The sequence below is a fragment of the Schistocerca piceifrons genome, chromosome 2 (assembly GCF_021461385.2).
Source record: "Schistocerca piceifrons isolate TAMUIC-IGC-003096 chromosome 2, iqSchPice1.1, whole genome shotgun sequence".
Taxonomy (NCBI): Eukaryota; Metazoa; Arthropoda; class Insecta; order Orthoptera; family Acrididae; genus Schistocerca; species Schistocerca piceifrons.
In genome coordinates, this window is record NC_060139.1 from 608,006,836 (window position 1) to 608,028,450 (window position 21,615).

General features: G+C 40.8%; 1 protein-coding gene across 1 annotated transcript; it reads left to right on the forward strand.

Annotated features, from left to right (window-relative positions):
• Positions 1 to 7,827: 7,827 nt before the first annotated feature.
• Positions 7,828 to 17,810, forward strand: LOC124776336. Its single transcript, XM_047251278.1, has 5 exons — positions 7,828 to 7,976; positions 11,251 to 11,478; positions 11,566 to 11,610; positions 14,066 to 14,299; positions 17,626 to 17,810. The coding sequence occupies exons 1-5, from the start codon at positions 7,929 to 7,931 to the stop codon at positions 17,689 to 17,691; spliced, it is 621 nt and encodes a 206-aa protein (XP_047107234.1). The 5' UTR covers positions 7,828 to 7,928; the 3' UTR covers positions 17,692 to 17,810.
• Positions 17,811 to 21,615: the final 3,805 nt, after the last annotated feature.

A 21,615-nucleotide genomic window follows, 5' to 3' on the forward strand; every position in this document is an offset into this window, starting at 1 on the left:
GCTTTGCTAATTTATGCTGCTTGCTTTGCCATTTGTATTTTTTTATCATTGCTGTTTGTGTTAATTGTTTTGTGCTGCTGCATTGCCTCGTTCCTTAGTTTAGCATCTGAGCTCAGTAGATTTAAGTTAGCTTAAGATGGAGTAGGCTATATAAGAGAACGAGTTGCGATGAATTTGAAGAAATGCACTGAGAGGCTATACGAGAAAAGTACTGAAAGCAGGTATAGATAGGACTTTTTGGAAATAATGAAGAACGAAGGGAGATCTCCAAGAAGTAAAGAAAGTTTAGTTTGCAAAATACTGCAGTAAAAGAAACCCTGTCCTTTCCTTGTGTTATCCCACTATGTGTTTGTGTTCCCTTGTGTATTTGTGTTTTTCCTGTCTTTGTGTGTTTAGCTGATGTTGTTATGTTGTAGAATTTTTCTAATACTATGTTATTTACTTTGTAAAGATATTTAAACATTATTTGTTCTGTTTTGTTTTAATGCTCATGTGTGAAGTTATGTTTCGAAAGTTATTCTGATCTTTTATGTATGTACTCATGTCATGTATATGTTATTTCGATTCTTTTGTAAAGCCTGTACTACAAATGTTATCTGTATTGTTATGTTCTTTAATGATGTATTTTGTACATTTGTAATTGCAATCTTATGTTATAAAATTGTAATTGACACCAATTCATCATATTATTAACTTGTAAGTTCCATTTCACTGCACACATTTCTGTTGGTCATAGTATATGGATAATATGTGAGAAGTAGGGACTGTTAGTGTTTGCACGTGTGTTAATAATTCAGCAAGGGACTGGATAACAGCATTGCTGGTTCTAAGGACAATTCCAAAAACTTTGTGAGTGCACAAGTGGTGGTTATGGACTTGCTATGTTGTCCACAAGACTCTTCAATGGTGACTGTGCACCTGCACAGTCACAACAGATGGCTGCTGGCCATCTCTACAAGGACTACAGTGGGTCTGCATCTTTGATGACCCACCAATACCATTATTTCTACAAGGACTGCAGTGGGTCTGCACCTCTGGTGGCCCACCAATACCACAATCTCTACCAGGGTACAGGGGGTCTACACTGTGATGACCTGCCTACCAATATTCTTCAAAACTTCGAATGACTCTGCTGTGGGTTTGCTCTGTTGTGACCCATTACTTGTCTGCATGTCGAGAGTCAGCACTGTCTTTCCGTTGGAAGGACAACACTACTCCTTCAAGACTGCATGGAAATCCACTACTATTGTGTGCATTTTCTTTTACTGCTCAGACTTTGAGAAAAACACTGCAATTTTACTGTGATGAATGATCAGGACTGTCTTTATGATGGACTGTGAGAAAATTTTAGCTTTTGACCAACATTGTATCAATAAGTGTGTGCATTTGATATCTTTCGTACTGTAATTATGAAAAATTTTTTCAAATCTGTATTGGCCAGTGCCCAAAACAATTTGTAAAATTTTTGTGGGGAGCATGAGGGCTATGTAAGTAGGCTGTTTATGTTTTCTTATTGGCAACATTACGTAGCGCTCTGTATGAAAATCACTGGCTGTGCTGTGTGCAGTCTGTGGCTAGTTTGCATTGTTGTCTACCATTGTAGTGTTGGGCAGCTGAATGTTAACAGTGCGTAGCGTTACACAGTTGGATGTGAGCCGCCAGCAGTGGTGGATGTGGGGAGAGAGATGGCGGAGTTTTGAAATTTGTAAGACTGGATGTCATGAACTGCTATATATATTATGACTATTAAGGTAAATACATTGTTTGTTCTCTATTAAAATCTTTCATTTGCTAACTATGCCTATCAGTAGTTAGTGCCTTCTGTAGTTTGAATCTTTTATTGAGCTGGCAGTAGTGGCGCTCGCTGTATTGCAGTAATTCGAGAAACCAAGATTTTTGTGAGGTGAGTGATTTGTGAAACGTATAGGTTAATGTTAGTCAGGGCCATTCTTTTGTAGGGATTTTTGAAAGTCAGATTGCGTTGCGCTAAAAATATTGTGTGTCAGTTTAAGCACAGTCATGTACAATTGTTCATAAGGGACGTTTCAACGTTCCGTACGACCAAATTGAGGAGCAAGTCTCCATGGTCATGGAACGTGTCAGTACATGAAATTATAACAGAAGAGTAATAATACATCAAATGAAACGTATACGAATTCGGTGCTGACGACCAGCCATAAGTTTAAATAAACGTAACCAAACAACGGAACATGGGAAATATGTTAAGGGCGGTAAGACGTCAAACAGGCCGACTTGGAGCTAGAGAGGCACCACATGACATTTTAATTTCCGCTGTCTATGCTTTTACAAATAAATTCATAAAACTTTGTTAGCATGACCAGGAAGGATTCAAGATTCACATTAATAGCAGTGGAAGTTCAAAAACATAACAAAATAATTTTTTTTACATGTGTAAATTCATCATTTTTTCACTTACTATTGGCTACATTTGTTGTTATAGGTACACTTTTCTTCATAAGTAAGAGAGATTGCCGGGCGTTGTAGCCGAGCGGTTCTAGGTGCTTCAGTCTGGAACCGCGCTGCTGCTACGGTCACAGGTTCGAATCCTGCCTCAGACATGAATGTGTAGTTAGGTTTAAGTAGTTCTAAGTCTAGGGGACTGATGATCTCAGATGTTAAATCCCATAGTGCTCAGAGCCATTTGAACCATTTTTTTAAAGAAAGATTTTTCGACGAATTTTACATAGCATACAAACCATACTTACAGGTGTATGAAACTCTATTTTCCAAATCTATTGAAACCTGTGGTAAAAATTGAGATAATTAACTATAAAATTTGTGTTTTTTCTGAACATGAAGTTTGAAATGTAACCTCTCATTCATGTAACATCAGATTGATGTTGGTCCAAGCTAGGCACACGTGGCAAAGGATGGAACGTTTTATTTTATTTTTCTTGAGTATAGCTGCTCTAAAATCGGACCATTTGCTTTTTCGGAACCTAATTCTACAGTTTATCAAAATTTCATTCTGATGAAGACACCTTTAATAGGTGTCGAAACCTAGGTCAAGACACCATACACTAATTTGCAACCGGCTGGCTTTGTAATTCCTATGTTGAAATAAAACAGCATTTAGTTTCCGAACAAGATCCTGAGCATGGGACTTCCACGACAGCTTACAATATATCTGTGCCCCTAGGGATCAGTTTTCGTTGAATCATGTGTTTGAAATTATAAAAACTGTGACTTACTGTGATTTAACATCAGTTTATTTCCTACAAGCCATGAACTTATATACTGATGTGCATCATTTGATACTGTGCCAGTACTGTACACAACATCCTCCATTTCCAAGCTGGTGTCGTCATCAAACAGAAATATTTTAGAATCACCTGTAATACTAGAAGGCATATCATTTATATAAATAAGAAACAGTAGTGGCCCCAGCACCGATCCCTGGGACACCCTCACTTAAATGTGTCCCACTGGCACTGCACGTCATGGCCATGCTCAGTACTGTGGAGAACGACCTGCCGTCTGTTTAAAATGTAGGAGGTGAACCAATTGTGAGCTACTCCCCTTATTCCATACTGATCCAATTTCTGCAATAATATTTTGTGATCAACACAATCAAACACCTTAGTTTGTCTGACTGTGGCGGGCCATTTGAATCGGCACGTGTTTCGGCCTGATTGGCTAACTTCAATTCAACTAATTAGGAACCTGCGCAACGTATGGAATTTTTTTGTTAGCAATTATTCCTCCCCGTAACCTGCCCTGCAACACCCTCACAAGCTCTTCAGACTATTTCCGACCAACCTGTATATATAGCTTCTGCACGTTTTCGTGTACAAAGTGACGAAATATGAAACTCTTATAGGTAATCTGAAGTTCGCAGTGAGCCCGAGGGTCTTGCTAAAGGCTAAAGCTCTCTTTTTGGTTTGTAAGCTGTACAAACAGTTTTGATGTCTCCCGGAGATATGTATAATTTGAGACTAAACTTATATTGTTAGATAGCCATGCTTAATGAATACTGAAATGGTTCTTGTGCCAAGATTTACTGTCACTCTCTTCTTTTATTCTTCAATCATCACTGTAAGGGTAACGACTCCCCTAGACTTTACCTTGACTTACGGCCTTCAACTATGTGCACCCACATGACTCCAGCAAGTTTTCTATTTTATATATTCATCTTACAGTAACCCATCGTTTATGCATCTTTCTATCTCCAGATAACATAAAAGTACTTCGTTGGTACATCCACAATCCAGTGACTAGATTTTCCGCCCAGCTACATTTTATTTTTATTACAGTCTTAATTATGTCTTCCTCGTTAGCCTGTTTCTTGTAGCATTAGTTTTTAAACCTACAATATGGAGAAAGCAATGTAAGGCGAAAAGTTAGGTCCCATGCACCATCATGTGTCATTTCCTTTTACTACCTTGTTGACATAAACACTTCTGAAACAGGTAGGCCTTTGGCAATCGCAGTTTCAGTTAATTACAACACAGACTGAGTAAGATGTCAGATCTCAATAGCAGGACAATAAGAACAGATAGGCCTAAATTATGAAACAGCTCTTAATTTATTTAAAAGGGAACAGGCAGGCTTTCAATAATTACAGCTTTGGTTAAGTAAAATCACAAATAGAAAACAGAAAGGCCTTGAGTAATAGCAGCTTTAGATAAGTAGAAATGTCAAATAGAAAACAGGCGGACCTTCTTTCCAAAGGGTGCCCAGCATTCAGCGTAGCAAAACTGGCTTCAACTCTCTCATCGGTGTGTCGCATCCCAGAGCTTGCTGGCCTGGCTACGCACGAAAATGGCACTCGAAGTCAGCCACGGATTCAAATCGGCCAAGTACGCCCAGCAACCACTCGTCTCGCCTTACTCGCCAGGTAGACCACTCACCAACTCGCCGCGCCACAACACAACCCGTCCCCATCAATAACCTCGAGCAAAGATCTTAGTGGCCTCAAACCGGAGGGATATCACACGACAGATCGAGCTAGTGGCGCCAGAAATTCGAAAGGCGACGCCAGCAACCCCGCCACTGCTCCAGTTTGTTTTGCTGTCTCTTCTGGTAATTTCTAATTTACATTTCTCCATTGGTGGCTGAATATCGTTCAGTTTTTGAATAGTTTTCCCATTTCAGTTACTTAAAATTAGGAATCCGCAACGATTGTTAACCGTGTGTAGCAGACAATGTGGAAAACTAATTATGAGGACTTCATTTACTTCATAGAAAGCACATCAGCATATCTTTATTCGTTTTTAAATTGTCTTGCTGACCATCCAGTCATTGTTTTCAACTGCACTAAAAACGAAAACTCACCAGCTGGTTCTAAGACTTCATTATTGGCGCATGCGGTTTTGTATGTATTAAATGTTGTTTTAGTCTTACTAAACTTGATTTCAACAGTTCTTTCAAACTTATTCTATTAAGTTCTTACATTTCTTGCTGAAGTCTAGGTGCACTCGAGGCGAGCCGCACAATCTCATCATCAAACCGAAGGTGATTTAGGTATGTTCGATCCTCACGTATCGCTTGTTCTTTTTCCCAATTTACGGATTTGAAAACTTCGTCTAGTGCTGCTGGCAGTAATTTTGGCGATACAAAATCTCCATTCATGACTCTACTTTCAATCCTGGCTTTCCGCTATCGTCATAAAGTTCAATGGAAGTTATTAGTGCGCATCAGTTTTTGTTGAGTTACTAACGTAGGATAAGTCAGTGCATTGTTCCTCAAAGATTGTTAATACATATTTAGTACAAACTACGTTAATAGTTTTCTCAGAATCAATGAATTGCAGGAGAAGTGCTACATCATAGTTGTAGCTCAGTTCTATGATTTCGTTCGCTATTTGTAAACATTCCATTGTGCTATATTTACACTCCTGGAAATTGAAATAAGAACACCATGAATTCATTGTCCCAGGAAGGGGAAACTTTATTGACACATTCCTGGGGTCAGATACATCACATGATCACACTGACAGAACCACAGGCACATAGACACAGGCAACAGAGCATGCACAATGTCGGCACTAGTACAGTGTATATCCACCTTTCGCAGCAATGCAGGCTGCTATTCTCCCATGGAGACGATCGTAGAGATGCTGGATGTAGTCCTGTGGAACGGCTTGCCATGCCATTTCCACCTGGCGCCTCAGTTGGACCAGCGTTCGTGCTGGACGTGCAGACCGCGTGGGACGACGCTTCATCCAGTCCCAAACATGCTCAATGGGGGACAGATCCGGAGATCTTGCTGGCCAGGGTAGTTGACTTACACCTTCTAGAGCACGTTGGGTGGCACGGGATACATGCGGACGTGCATTGTCCTGTTGGAACAGCAAGTTCCCTTGCCGGTCTAGGAATGGTAGAACGATGGGTTCGATGACGGTTTGGATGTACCGTGCACTATTCAGTGTCCCCTCGACGATCACCAGTGGTGTACGGCCAGTGTAGGAGATCACTCCCCACACCATGATGCCGGGTGTTGGCCCTGTGTGCCTCGGTCGTATGCAGTCCTGATTGTGGCGCTCACCTGCACGGCGCCAAACACGCATACGACCATCATTGGCACCAAGGCAGAAGCGACTCTCATCGCTGAAGACGACACGTCTCCATTCGTCCCTCCATTCACGCCTGTCGCGACACCACTGGAGGCGGGCTGCACGATGTTGGGGCGTGAGCGGAAGACGGCCTAACGGTGTGCGGGACCGTAGCCCAGCTTCATGGAGACGGTTGCGAATGGTCCTCACCGATACCCCAGGAACAACAGTGTCCCTAATTTGCTGGGAAGTGGCGGTGCGGTCCCCTACGGCACTGCGTAGGATCCTACGGTCTTGGCGTGCATCCGTGCGTCACTGCGGTCCGGTCCCAGGTCGACGGGCACGTGCACCTTCCGCCGACCACTGGCGACAACATTGATGTACTGTGGAGACCTCACGCCCCACGTGTTGAGCAATTCGGCGGTACATCCAACCGGCCTCCCGCATGCCCACTATACGCCCTCGCTCAAAGTCCATCAACTGCACATACGGTTCACGTCCATGCTGTCGCGGCATGCTACCAGTGTTAAAGACTGCGATGGAGCTCCGTATGCCACGGCAAACTGGCTGACACTGACGGCGGCGGTGCACAAATGCTGCGCAGCTAGCGCCATTCGACGGCCAACACCGCGGTTCCTGGTGTGTCCGCTGTGCCGTGCGTGTGATCATTGCTTGTACAGCCCTCTCGCAGTGTCCGGAGCAAGTATGGTGGGTCTGACACACCGGTGTCAATGTGTTCTTTTTTCCATTTCCTGGAGTGTATTTCCAAATGCAATTAGTTCATTTGCTCGTTTAAATCGCAGTGTATTTTTATGTCGTTAGTGATAATTATATTTATCATAATGTTCATCAAGAAGGTGAGGCTAATTTCTGTGTGTTTTAAGTCTCGCTTCTCTTCTTTTATAAGATGAAGAACAACTTCAGCATAGTTCCCGTTCTTTAGAATTAACATACTCCACGCACAATGTGGCAAAAAAATTTTGCAAGTTCGTGTTTCCTTTGTTTTAGATATGTATAATCCAGGATTTGCTTTCTTTTTAATATGCCATTAAGATGATGTTCATATAAAAATTAACAGACTTTGTAGCTTTTTATTGTTATCGAATTACGATGTAATCAAAGTTGAATTTCTGCACGTTATTACCCTCCGTTTGCGCGATAGAAGTTGATGCAATTTCTCTGCCAATGACGTTGTCTGTAAGTGCAGCTGCGTAACTCAGAACCTTGGATCGCAATAGTTAGTTGGCACTTTACATCAACACGCCTATACTCCACCTGCGCAAACACGTCCACAGCCATGTGAGCGTATGGCTGCCGTGTTTATCATTCGGCACCAGCCTTGGAGGAGCACCCTATAAATATCGAGGGCCTCTTCAGGCAGTCAGATTGCCTCCTCGCAGAGAAATCGACAGAAATGGCTTCTAAGCTGCTCATTTTCTTGGCTTTCGGCTTGGCAGTACAGGTAAGAGAGTCTGAACTTGTTTGTGCGTCTTTAGAATCACTAAATGTTCCATTATATTTGGAAGTAGGTAAAATAAATATCGTGTGACTAGGGCCTCCCGTCGGATAGACCGTTCGCCGGGTGCAAGTCTTTCGTTTTGACGCCACTTCGGCGACTTGCGCGTCGGTGGGGATGAAATGATGATGATTAGGACAACACAACACCCAATCCCTGAGCGAAGAAAATCTCCGACCCATCCGGGAATCGAACTTGGGCTCTTATAATTGACATTCTGTCGCGCTGACAACTCAGCTACGGGGGGCGGACTGGAAGTAGGTAATTTACTAGACAAAGGAAATTGGATTCCGTTACGGTACACATATTAGCCACATACACTTCAATCGATTTCTTTTTGCGTGATTTTGACGATTGCTGACATTCGCATCGCAAAATGTTTATGAGCACAACAACATCGCCTTTTTGTGTCTAGATAGGCAATGCTTTCCTCATTGACCTCTGCTTTACAGACAACATGGGGAGTTTGCAAATAGTTTTTTTCTCAAAAAAAAAAAACTGTCCACCACTGCGTGAAACTCGAAACTCGCCTGTCGTTCTTTGCTAAGAGTCACTGATGTTAAGAGTTGTGTCCACTCCAGACACGCAGCATACACTAATATTACTGGAAAGTCACCTTAAACTTTTCTTGCTTAGAATGACCAATATATTATATTTCCTGACAGAAATGGGTTTTCCATTAATTTATTCGTGTTAGACTCCCACTCTCTAAAGACAACATTCACCTCTATTGTTTCGATCAAGTTACTAAAAGTTGCACTTTGCATTTTAAAGCTATACACTGTCGAGTCACATTAATGTGCCCATCTGTCAGGGCCTGAAAAAAAACCCTTTGCAGTGCGTACCGTTGCGAGAAGTTGAGGGAGAGAGTAAGCGAGTTTCTGTTTAGCAACAAAAGGCATGTTGAGCCTCGTCGACTCCACTGCCTTGGCCATCTGCGCTAGATTTCTCGGTTGAGAATCCATGACGCCAACAGTCCGACAGGAGAGGTCGCACAGACTGTCGATTGGCAAGTGGCAAGCGGAATGTGGTGGCCAGGGGTGTACGATAAACTCATCCTGGTGCTCAGCGAACGCTCGTGTACATTCCGAGCTGTGTGACGCGCTGCATTGTCCTGGTAGTAGATATCATCGTGACGAGGAAAAAAAATCTTTTTTAGGGGTGGACGTGGTCCTCGAGGATAGATATATACTTCTCTTGATCCATTGAGCCTTCCAGATTGGCGAGATCACCCGGGGAACGCCACTAAAATATTCCGCAGGCCATAACTCTCTATTTCCCGTGATATCACCGAAGCGCTGTCGGGCGGGGTCTACACTTGGATGGGTGACCATCCAGGCCGCCATGCGCTGTTGCCATTTTTCGGGGTGCGCTCAGCCTCGTGATGCCAATTGAGGAATAGTAGCGGCTTCGGTCAAGAATGCCATCTTACGACCGGGAGAACGGTGTGCTGACGTCATACCCCTCCTATCTGCATCCTCCACCGAGGATGACACGGCGGTCGGATGGTCCCGGTAGGCCACTCGTGGCCTGAAGACGGAGTGCTCCTCATGCTTTATATATCCTCCACTGCTCTTGCTGCCACCTACCGTCTGTAAGTGGTTGATGTCGAACATTGACGGTGGTCACATATTTGTGACTGGACCTTCCATGTCTTTGCTCGCAGGTGAAATAGCTTTGAATGTTTACTCTTACTGATTTTTTTGTATATTGCTAACGGTTCTCCGTGTTTATAATTGTAGTGAAAAGAAAATATTCTCAACACATCTGAACTAGTACTACTTTGTGTAGTTTCACAGTGAATGCGTGGATTCTTCTACATTCAACTCCCACAAGGCGGCGCGTTTGTTAAGACAGAGCTTTCTCTTTCAGGACGTGTTGTTCCTACACTTCTCTCCACAGACTCTGATCTAGCTTTTCCATGATCTCCTTCAGTGGTTTCGTACGAATGCCGGCCGAAGTGGCCGTGCGGTTAAAGGCGCTGCAGTCTGGAACTGCAAGACCGCTACGGTCGCAGGTTCGAATCCTGCCTCGGGCATGGATGTTTGTGATGTCCTTAGGTTAGTTAGGTTTAATTAGTTCTAAGTTGTAGGGGACTAATGACCTCAGCAGTTGAGTCCCATAGTACTCAGAGCCATTTGAACCATTTTTCGTACGAATGCTTAAATGGTTTCATCCACCACCCTATTCCAACAAAGCTACCCCTCTGTTGATTTCAAAACTCCATTCCTTCTTTTCTTGCATCGTTATTGTATGCACCTAATTTTTAGATTTGAGTGGAGCTGGCTCATCTAAAACTGGAAGGAAATCCTATGAGCCGGCCGGAGTGGCCGAGCGGTTCTAGGCGCTACAGTCTGGAACCGCGCGACCGCTACGGTCGCAGGTTCGAATCCTGCCTCGGGCATGGATGTGTGTGATGTCCTTAGGTTAGTTAGGTTTAATTAGTTCTAAGTTCTAGGCGACTGATGACCTCAGAAGTTAAGTCGCATAGTGCTCAGACCCATTTGAACCATTTGAACCAAATCCTAGGAAGTGTTTATGCCCAAATACTTAGACTTCCTGCATCTAAAACTGAGTACAACTTTAAAGATACGTAAGCTATGACTAATATGTCATTACGTTCTGGAAGTAAGATAATGCATGTCTAAACCGAAAGAAGGATGTTTGAGAATAAAATAATCAGCGATCTGGAACCTGATATCAACATTTGTATATGGCTACTCCGCTTTGAAACAGGTGCTTGTATTAAACCAAGTGATGGTTGCGGTTTACCAAACTGGATTTTTTTGCAACCATGTATTAGTTTTATTTTTTCGGAGATCCAACAACGAATATTTAATATTTGAGTGTTTTATGTGGCATTACTAGATAGGTAAAAGCATGTAGGCGTCGAATGGCGTTCGATGATGCTGTGACACAGTTCTCGATGATGTGTTGTTTTCGTATTTTTGCAAAATACTACATAGTCTAGTAACGACAATGGATATCATAAATCATTTCAGACTGCCTTAAAACAAGATAGCCAACGATAGAATAGAGCATAGTCTTCTTGCGTAGCAAACGATAAATGTAAAAAGACGCATGTAGGTTGCTCGCAATCACGTTATCATACTTCATCCAGAATACTCGATTGCTTTAGGGACACGGAAACAGAGAGTGTTCCATGCAGGACCTTGCAGCTGTCCCGGTCGTAAATGTTCCTTTCTCTTGTGTTGTCCAGAGCACTGCGGCTGCACCAGCGCCTGGCATCAGTGACTGGTTTACTGAAGTGGGCAACTTCTTCGAGAACATCTTCAACGTCCAGAAGAACTTAACCCAGCATGCCGCGGAGAACGCCGAGAAGATCTGGCAGGACATAGTGGAAAGTGCTGAGCAAGACGCGAAGGAAGTCGGTTCTTGGATACAGAACGCCTACAACGAAACCACTGCCGCCTGGAACAGCATTCAGGTGAGTTTGGCTTCTAGAGTTACTGATTTCAGCCGCTACCAGAGTCTCCACACGCTATTTTGTAAATTTTCCCTTCTCTGTTTGCAGGAGAAACTTCAGGCATCCGCACAGAAGGCCATAGTTTCCGCACAGGTGAGGACTCGTTAGTTTTTTTTAAGGGGAAAAAGTCTACATTTTTAACTTTGCATTTCAACTGAAGAACATGGGTTTGCACATTAAATTTTTTATAAAATGTACATCTGTAAAAACAATCCAGGATCGCATGTAGCTTATTAAAATTTAGAATTTACTGACCAGGTGAACGGTTTCAGTCGTGGTACGATCACATCAGACCATTAAAACTGCATAACAATGGCTGGAGAGATTGGCTCCATCAGTGTTTATCGTCGCTACTTAGTATGCTGCTTCTCCCTGTTCTCTCCAGCGGTCATCATAAAGCTTTAACTGTCTGATGATGACCGTACCACGATCTAAACGGATCACCTGATTAATAATGCAATTTTGTCATACGATGACATATTGGAGAAACCGACGTTTCACGTAAGTCACATGCAACAAAAATCTGCAACGCAACCATCTGTGTGTGGCGTGTTTGTAATTGTGTTTTATTTATATTTTAGGACAATTAATCTGTAAAAAACACACCAAATGTAGAAAGAAAGCGTGTAAACCGTCTGATGATGAATCGCAACGATTCGAAACCGGTAACGGTTTCCTTTGAATAAAGGAACTCAAAGTAAATTTGTGGCTGGTTGCTGTCCTAACACGATCAACCTGATTAATAAGTTTTAAATTTTAACAACTTTCATACGATCCTACATTGTTTTTCTTAACTTTAATCCTAATTTTTGAATCGCTGTTTCCCAGGAACAATGTTCTAAAGGATGCGCAAATCTTTTGTTTGTTTGTGGCTGTTTGACGAGTTTCGGAGCATTATGGAGTGCAGGTTTTGTTCATGTTCTGCTGTCGCTCCATCACTCTAACGACCGGGCTGTCGATGCACAAGAAACGAAGTTTGGTGAAGGAGAGGGGGCGCTCGCTTACCATACGAAAAGCTGACAAATGTGCAAATATTCAAAAACAGTTTGAAACTGTAATATGAACTCCTTATTAACAGATATTTCCTTAGGGGCAGTCCGTAACTGTAACTTGCATGTTAAGAATAATTTTCTTAGTGATACACAGCCTTGCACTTTTGAAGTGGCATTGCAGATGTCGGAGTTCTTCACGGATACAGAAGATGAAATGAAGTGACAGTGACTTGTGAAACTCATGCACTTTTGAGAGAAAGTGACAAAAAGTCTACGATTAAGAAGAGTGTCAAAATTGGAAGACTCAATGGTTCCTTTCAAATGTGGATGTCGAAACTAAATTCATCCATAAGAACTTTGAATATGAGTTTCAAGTGAACTCTAGGGCATAAAGCAGAGTTCAGAATTAACTTGAATGTTAGCAACAAATTTGCATATTAACACACGGTTCACTTTTGTTTTTTTCATTTTTGACTACCCCACAATTTCGGCAGGCGAGTAAGCAAAGAGTTAATTTTCTTCCACGCATCATTGCCTATTCAACTGGGCATGGTACAGAAGATTCCAAACATTGTGCCGTGTGTTGAACAAAACTATTCCACAGTGGGAATAAGTGCGAGGGCCCGTAAACGATTTTCAGTGCCGGCAATTGGTTCACAACAATTTTCCGAAGACAGTGTTGAGTACAATAATTTTGAAACTGTTTTAATTCGTTAGTGGGACAATAGTATGCCCTTCACTATATTAGACTCTTTGGCTTATAAAAGCATTCCTAGCCACTCAATCATGTAATTCAAAATAAAGAATAATATTGCAGTTAGTGACATTTATAACATTAATGTCTTAATTTCGCCTAGTAGAGGTTGTAGGAATGAAGTGTATATACAGCAAACGTGCAAAATATTTGGAATTTTACAGATTGAGTTGCATTATAAGCAATTCAGAGCTTAATTCGATTTTAATGATATCGGCACTAGGTGTTTTTTCTTCTTCTCAGTTTTAATATACTCTTTCCACACGGTTGACAATGATATCAACTTCCTTGGCCCTGTAATTTTCATCGTATTTATCTTCTTTAGTACTCTTCGCATTAACTGACTTAAGCTATATACTTTTGAATAGTATGACACCAAATGACAATGTTTATGGTATTCATTTACTGCGGGCATCATTAAAAACTAATTACTCGAACTAGCGTCAGTTTATAAGCAAACATATCGCCTTTTCTCGTGTTCAGGGATAACGTCATTTCACAAAAAGTAATGCGAATGCATGTAGTTAAAACCTAAATGATATAAAAACATTTCATAGATCATTTGTACTCAGTGAGAAATTACAGGAGATGGACAAAGTAATCTTGGTAAAGTAATTTTTCGCAAAAAATTGTTATGAACTGGTTTGTATGGAATTTTAAGATTATAAGGAGGAGGTGCTAGTACATTTGCTTAAAATCTATTGCGATCTCATTGGGACACAAACACAAAGGAGGGGGGGGGGGGGGGGGAGCTGTATCCTAAATGCACAGTGACTTGTTAATATTATACTGTGCTTTCCAGCAAGCGATTGTCTCAGCCGGACAGCAAATGTCGCAAGAGGCGGCCGAGTGGGTGCAGGAAGCCTCTACTAATCTGCAGAATGCAGTGAACGCAATCTCGACCAAGACCCACGAGAACTTTGAGGAGGCTATGGAGTTCGTGCAGCGCGGAGAGGCGGCGCTGGAACAACTTCAGAAGGCACAGACCGACGCCACCAGCCAAGTCATCCAGGGCATCACGAATTCCATCCAGCAGGTGAGTACTCTATATCGAACGACACTGCTGAAACTTTTCGAATTATGTATGTGTGGTGTCTGTCCTTTCGAATAAGTCCGAAAGAACAGACACCGTTTTGATCCTACAGTCGCTATGAATCAACACACAAAGGAATTAAATATATTAGCTGCCAGTGAGAATTGATTTACATCAACTGTGAAATTTCGGACATGTCCGAAAGAGCAAGTGCCACATATATAGAATTAAGGTGAGGACGGCCTGTGATCACTTCAGTACAGACACACACCATGCTCGAACTCTTCGGGCATCGGCGATATGCCACGAGTAATGAGGATAATGGGCATGGGGCACTACATCAGCAGCGTATGGAGAAGCTGAGAACTTGGATCTGACGAGAGGCATGCCAGCGTATTCTGTGTAGGAGCAAGTGTGTCCGGATGACGTTGTGATCAGCGCATCTGCCAAGTAAACAGGAGATCCGGTCTCTAATCCCAGCCCGATTTTCAACATTCCCAGTTCATATAAACAGAAGCGTCAAAGAAGCTGGTATAGGCGTGTGTATTCAAATACACAGATATTTAAACAGGTACAATTCGGCACCGCGGTCGGCAGCGCCTAACTGGCACAGTTTTTAGATCGGTTGCTGCTGCTGCAATGGCAGGTTATCAAGATTTGAGTATGAACGTGTTGTTATAGTCGGCGCAAGAGCAATGGGACACAGCATCTCCGAGGTAGCGATGATGTGGGGATTTTTCCGGTCGACCATTTCACGAGTATATCGTGAATATCAGGAATCCCGTAAAATATCAGATCTCCGACATAGCTGCGGCCGGGAAAAGATCCTGTAAGAACGGGACGAAAGACGACTGAAGAGAATCGTTCAACGTGATGGAAGTTCAACCCTTCCGCAAATTGCTGCACATTTCAGTGCTGGGCCACCAACAAGTGACAGTGTGCGAACCATTCAACGAAACATCATCCAAATGGGGTTTAGGAGCTGAAGGTCTATCTCGTGTACCCGACCCGTCAACACCGACATTGGACTGTTGAAGTGTGGAAACATGTTTCCTTGTCGGACGGTCTCGTTTCGAATTGTAACTAGCGGATGGATGTGTAGGGGTATAAAGACATTCTCATGAATTCATGGACCCGGCATGTCCATGCAGCTGCTCCAGCTGTTGGAGGCTCTGTAATGGTGTGGGGCGTGTGCAGGTGATTGATATGGACCCCTGATACGTCTAGATACGACTCTGACAGGTGACACGTACGTAAGAATCCTGTCTGATCATCTGCATCCATTCATGTCCACTGTGCATTCCGACGGACTTCGGCAATTCCAGCAGCAAAATGCGACTTCCCACACCTCCAGAATTGCTACAGAGTGGCTCCAGGAACACTCTCGTCAGTTTAAATACTTCCCCTGGGCACCAAACTCCCCAGACATGAACATTATTGAGCATATCTGGTATCCCTTTTAACGTACTATTGAGAAGAGATCTCGTACGCCGACGGATTTATAGACAGCCTTGCAGGATTCATGGTATCAATTCGCTCCAGCACTACTACAGACAGTAGTCGAGTCCATGCCACGTCGTTGTGCGTGCTCGCGAGGGCCCTTCACGATATCAGGCAGTTGTACCAGTTTCTTTAGCTCTTCAATGTAAATCAGTGGCCACTGGCAGCTAATGTCTTTAATTACCTTCTGTCTTGACTTTTCAAAAGTGTTGAAGTCTGCCTAGTTGTAAAGAAAATACATTGTATCATAAGGTGATTGTAAAAGAGTTGACGGAGAACAGCGCACATGCTATCGTGTTCTTTGCACATCAGGATACGTGTCTGATATATGCACATGGCTTGCTGAGTGATGAGGTATCAAAACTATTCCTTTTCAAACAGGGTTCCAAAGTTATAACCTCCAAATGACACATATCTCTAATTATTGTAAAGTATTGCAAAATCATCGGTTGGCGTTTCAGAGGCATTTTCGTGCGTGATTTCGAAATAGCAGCAGTGTATTTTCGGAGATCTACAAGAGAAAAATAAAGCACCAAAACATTCCGCTCTATTAATGTATACTGACCCAGTCTATGTCCTCAAGTAACATTTTTCAGCGTAAAAGACGATACAGTCACATGAAATACAGCATTACCATTTCCTATCTGGTTTCTACGGCGTCATTGCTTTGCTCAAAAGAAGGCCGATGTGGAAAAAAATATTGTTGTAAAAATTTAATGAAACAGTGAAGAGAAGTTAAAATCTATATAGAATACAATGTGCTTTCAACTCCATTCAAAGCAATTCATATTCTTTTGGACACATTCTTTAATTTTTACTATCAAAATGTATATAAGATTTAATAAAGAAGCTACCAAACCTAAGTAGATGTAATTTTTCATAGAAAATGTAGAAGAAAGCAACACTATATCAACTCTAGCGAATGCATTCCTCTACATAGAACAGTTAATAATTCCATGAATAAACACGTTAGTTAGCTGAAAAATGTATGTGGAGATTCTGTTTGAAAGACGTCGTATTAACGAACTTTTGCATGCTACTTGATAGATTACTACGTCATATAGCTTGTCCCTATCAAGATTCAGCAATATATTCAGAGATGTGCAGATTATGTTCTGTATTGTGGGCAGGGATCGAAATACAACTTGCGTAGTAAGTGTAATTAGGAATCATGATGTATTCAAATTATGACTCCCCTACTTTTAAATTCACGAACTGATATAGTGACTGAAGAGAAATTACACATTCACAAAACTAGAAACCCCAGCATTAATTTGTTGAACAATGAAAGGAACATAACTGCTTTATTTTGTCGATTTAAGTGTATGTATAGTTTAATACAGAATATCAGGCGGGTGTGTATCTTTTACATGTAGCGACACTGATAGATTACGGAAGTGAAGAGTAAATAATTCTTCTAAAATCCTACGTTTTGTAAGGAGCGAAAGATCTGATAAATGTGTCTAGAAAGCAAGTGACTAAAAAGTACTCGTCAATGTGCCACTTAAGTAAACACGCCAGTAACATGCTGAACGACTTACGGACCAGTCACAGTACATTCACCCGAACACTCATATGGACGTAAATTTTTTTCCTATTATTGTGCTTAATCGGACGGTCGAACGATTGTTACCTGCAGCAATGGTTGCAAGCGCTCTTGAGTCCACTGCAGTTCGGCAGTGCAAATGTGTGCTGTAACTCTGCTCTAGAATGCTTTCCCACAGTTAATTTCCTCTAATCAAATATTCCTTTGAAGTGATATCCACAAGATTTCACTTCAGCTTTCACTTTTAAACACCTTACTGATTACCCGTTTTACTGTGTTACAGAGTCTGCAAAACGTCCAGTCTCTGCTCGACAAGGCTTCAGCGGAGGTCAACAAGAACAGCAACTAGGCCAGCATCCAGTCGATGACTGATAAGCTAAAGCTCCCACAATAACATTGGAGTTTCTATTAAGAATGCTATAAATTTTCTTATCTTGGCGGTAGAATAAAAGTTGAGTTCAAATAGTATACAGAGGTTCTTTCATTTACAAGTGTGATTATTATCTCCCTTCTTAACTGATATTTTGGTGTCTATGTCAGATGATGAATTAACAGAAATGTTGAGTATAAGATATGAAGATGAATTGTAAGTAGTATATCAAGGTATTTAGCTAGCCAAACAAGGTTCAAAAAATAAACCGCTGCAATTTTAAGCGCCATATCTCAAGTTTTAATATTATTATTTTTACTATTTGATGCAACAACGTTGTTGTTTCTCGCATCCTGACTTCCAAAGTCACTTATATTTATAATCTCCGGACTGGAAATTCTTCTCTGACAATAGCACTTCTGACTCTATCTCCCAATGAAGTTTTCGTGCATTCCATTGTCTTCTTAGACCATCTATCCTTACCAAACAGCTGACTTGCCCATACCATCTCAACTGTTTTGCTTAGATTATATTCATTATTGTGATGTGCAGGTTTATTCTCTTACGTATGTCTTCGTTTTTAATGTCGTTCCTAGTGTGAGAACCTACAGCAACATCTCCAAAGTCCTATCTCCATTGACAATAAGTTCCTCTTAATTCTTTGTTATTTCCATATTTATGCTCCAGACGTTGCTATACTTTCTACAATTGTTTTAAATTATCTAATCTTAGTTTCTGAACTAATCTGTATTCTCAGTAAAACTTCATTTAATTGTCTGGTCGCTTATTTACCTTGGACAGTACGGTTCTTAATTTCACTTTTATTGGATCCATCTTTTTTAATAATGACCTGTCCCCCCCCCCCCCCCCCAAGTATTTATAAGAGTCCAGATACCTTAATATCCCAAAATCTATTGTTAGCTCTTTACCCACTCCACCACTATCCAAATACTCTGTATTCTCAATATTAGTGGTTAAATCCCATTTCTGATATTCTCTGTGTAACTTTCTAACCATTTAGTTCGTGCCATCCTCATCCTATATAAAAATGACTTGATTTTCAGCAAAATGCAAACTGAATAGCTGTTCATTTATAGAAATACCCGGTTTATAACAGAAACATTTCTATAAACTTAAGGTGAACTCTAGTATATTTTAAATAATATAGGTGCTAAAGCGCTGTCTTGTCATAGCCCTTTGAGCACGGGAATTCCTCCAGGTATTTTTGCACTGACTTAAATTCTACAAGTTGTACCACTATATAACGCTCTAACAGCTTCAAAATATAAACGACAAACTCCATTTTCTAACGTTGTAGTCAACAATGTACACCAGGGAAATGCTATCGTAGGCTTTCCTAAGAAGAATGAAATCTATTTGTGTCTCTAAATTCCTGTCCTGTTTTTCTCCACGGATTAGTTTATGCTAAAAATATTGTCTGTGCAGGATCTTCTGGCACGGAACCCATTCTGTTCTAGGTCCACAGTCTATGATTAGTTTCTCGTCTTTATCATTTTTCCATATAATCCATAATTTCCATATAATATACGCGCTATTTGTTTCACTCAGTCCTCTATAGTCTGTGCATTTATCTCTGTCACCGCTTTTATGTATCTTGGATATCTATGATATTTTTCTTTCATCTAGTAATTGTTCCCCCCTTATGACCAGAAGTTTACCTGGTCCAGTTTTGAACAGTTCAATGGGCGTTTATTTGGACTTGAAGCTCGTCTATTTTTCGTAGACGTAAGCACTTTTTTGATTTCTACAGAGATAATTATTTCGGGTTCTTCATTAAATGCATCCCAGATATATAACTCACCATAATTTTTTAAAAAGAATCCGAGATGTTTTTCAGTAAATTGATTCCCATAATGCTCTCTCCATTTTTCTGAAGTTAAGGTAATTGACATCCTTGCTGTTTAGCTATATCACAGAGCTTTCAAAGCTCTCCATGCTTTATTGCTTGGTGGACGTGTCTGCATCTATTATCTCACAATTTATTCTTTCATTTCTGACTGCTTTCTTCACCTATATTTTACATGGTCATCCATATTTTCTTTGTTCTTTCAGATCAACCGTGACTGTACCAATAAACAAATCTTTTAAAATTCGATGAATGCTCCATTTTTCAAAATCCAGATTTTTATAGTTGTAAATCAAGCTTGTTGCCACGCATTAACTATTGAAACTAGTTGTTGTTATAGGATGTTGAACGCTACGAGTTTTTCAAAACTGGATATTTGCTCTCACTCATTTAAAGAAAAGCCGATAAACGCAAACTGTGCTTTGCTTCTGAGAGGCTTGAAGGGAGAGTAACAATTTAGGATGTAAATAACAATATAGGAAGTGACTGTCGATAATATGAGAAAGTTGTTTGGAAAAAAGGATGATCATTAACTGTAGGAAAGCACTTGCCACTAGAAGCTACAGTAGAAATAAATTAGTAGTTCACACAACGACATTAAGTTCGAGCTAGCTTTGTCAGATATAAGTTTTCCGTAAAAGAATAGTCTGCTAAACTACAAAACTGGGGTAATGCAAGCGACTCAGAAAAGGGGATACATGGAACTGAGTGATCTGGTTGTAGAAAGTTAGAGGGCGGTATCATGCACGAAGTCCATCAATAGTAAGAAAATGCCAGCTATTGCCTGCTCGTAGGGGCTATCAGTGAAACCAGAAGCATTAGGAAGAAAAGAATGCAGAGCAGGTGATCTCACTTATGATGATATTACAACTATTCATCGTCACGTGAATAGTTTAAAGAAAACGAACCAGGATAAAACGTTACTAAATACATGCTAATCACGTCACCAAAATGCAGGAACATTAAGAAAAGAGGAATAAGGAAGAATACGGTTTCATTAAAGTACAGCAGAAGGGAGAAAGATGACTAGACAGTACCTGTACGTGCCGCGACATCAGGAATGTCCAAAGAGAGACTCTGAAATTTGGCCAATAAATTTCATGTAACAGGGAAGTTACCGACTGAAAACCAAGGGCGAGACCGCAGCACTACCGAGAGTAAGAAAGTTACACAAGCTATAAAGAAACATACCAAAACATGTACATGTATAGAAAGCCACTATTCCATGAAAAAGTCCAAAAGAGGATATTTACCATCCTAGCTGAATACAGTCAAAGTGTGGAAACATTTCGGTAAACAAAGGGAATTGTCAGGCCTTTCTACCAGTTCTTTATAATAGTACAAACATATTTTCTATCACTACTTTAATTAGTCATTTAAAATACCCCATACAGATACATGCACCACATGCAAAATTGGTCTATGGAAAATAAAAAAAGGAACAAAACCTGGAGGGGAAGAATCAATTAACAAACCACATGAAACTCATTCTGGAAACAAACCACATGTTATACAAACTTCGACCAAAAAACTTCTTCTCTCCTATTTTTAAAGAAATATGGTACGATGGTAACCCTTATATGAAATCAACTCTTCATTAACAATAATTAAATCACGAGAGTGCAGTGAGCTCAGCTATTATTGTCTTTATCTTAGTTTGAAATAAAAGGTTTCAGCTAAAATACTGTAAAAGAAAGAATTAAGAAAATCTAACCTGTTTTAATGCAAAAGATCTTTAATGAATCTAACAATAATCAGTAAGAATTTACCTAAAACCTAATTAAGTGGATAAAATTTGAGGCTATGAAAGTATTAGTTCCAACTGATCAAAAAAAAAAAAAAAAAAAAAAAAAAAAACACAAGTTTAATAACAGACACATGAGCCAGACTGGTGACCGAACTGTCTTCCGTACGAAGGAGTGAATTGCCACCATAATGCCTGCACCTTACACGCCTGTTCAATTTTTAATAGGAGCCACATTAATACAGACAAGGAATCAAGCAACAATCGGCTTGGCATTAAAAAAAATTAAAAA

Excerpts from the sequence above, each read along its gene's own strand:
- LOC124776336 (XM_047251278.1), top strand. The coding sequence starts at position 7,929 with ATGGCTTCTAAGCTGCTCATTTTCTTGGCTTTCGGCTTGGCAGTACAG. Across the intron at positions 11,611-14,065 it reads AGGCCATAGTTTCCGCACAG|CAAGCGATTGTCTCAGCCGG; the intron begins GTGAGGACTCGT and ends TGTGCTTTCCAG. Across the intron at positions 14,300-17,625 it reads TCACGAATTCCATCCAGCAG|AGTCTGCAAAACGTCCAGTC; the intron begins GTGAGTACTCTA and ends ACTGTGTTACAG.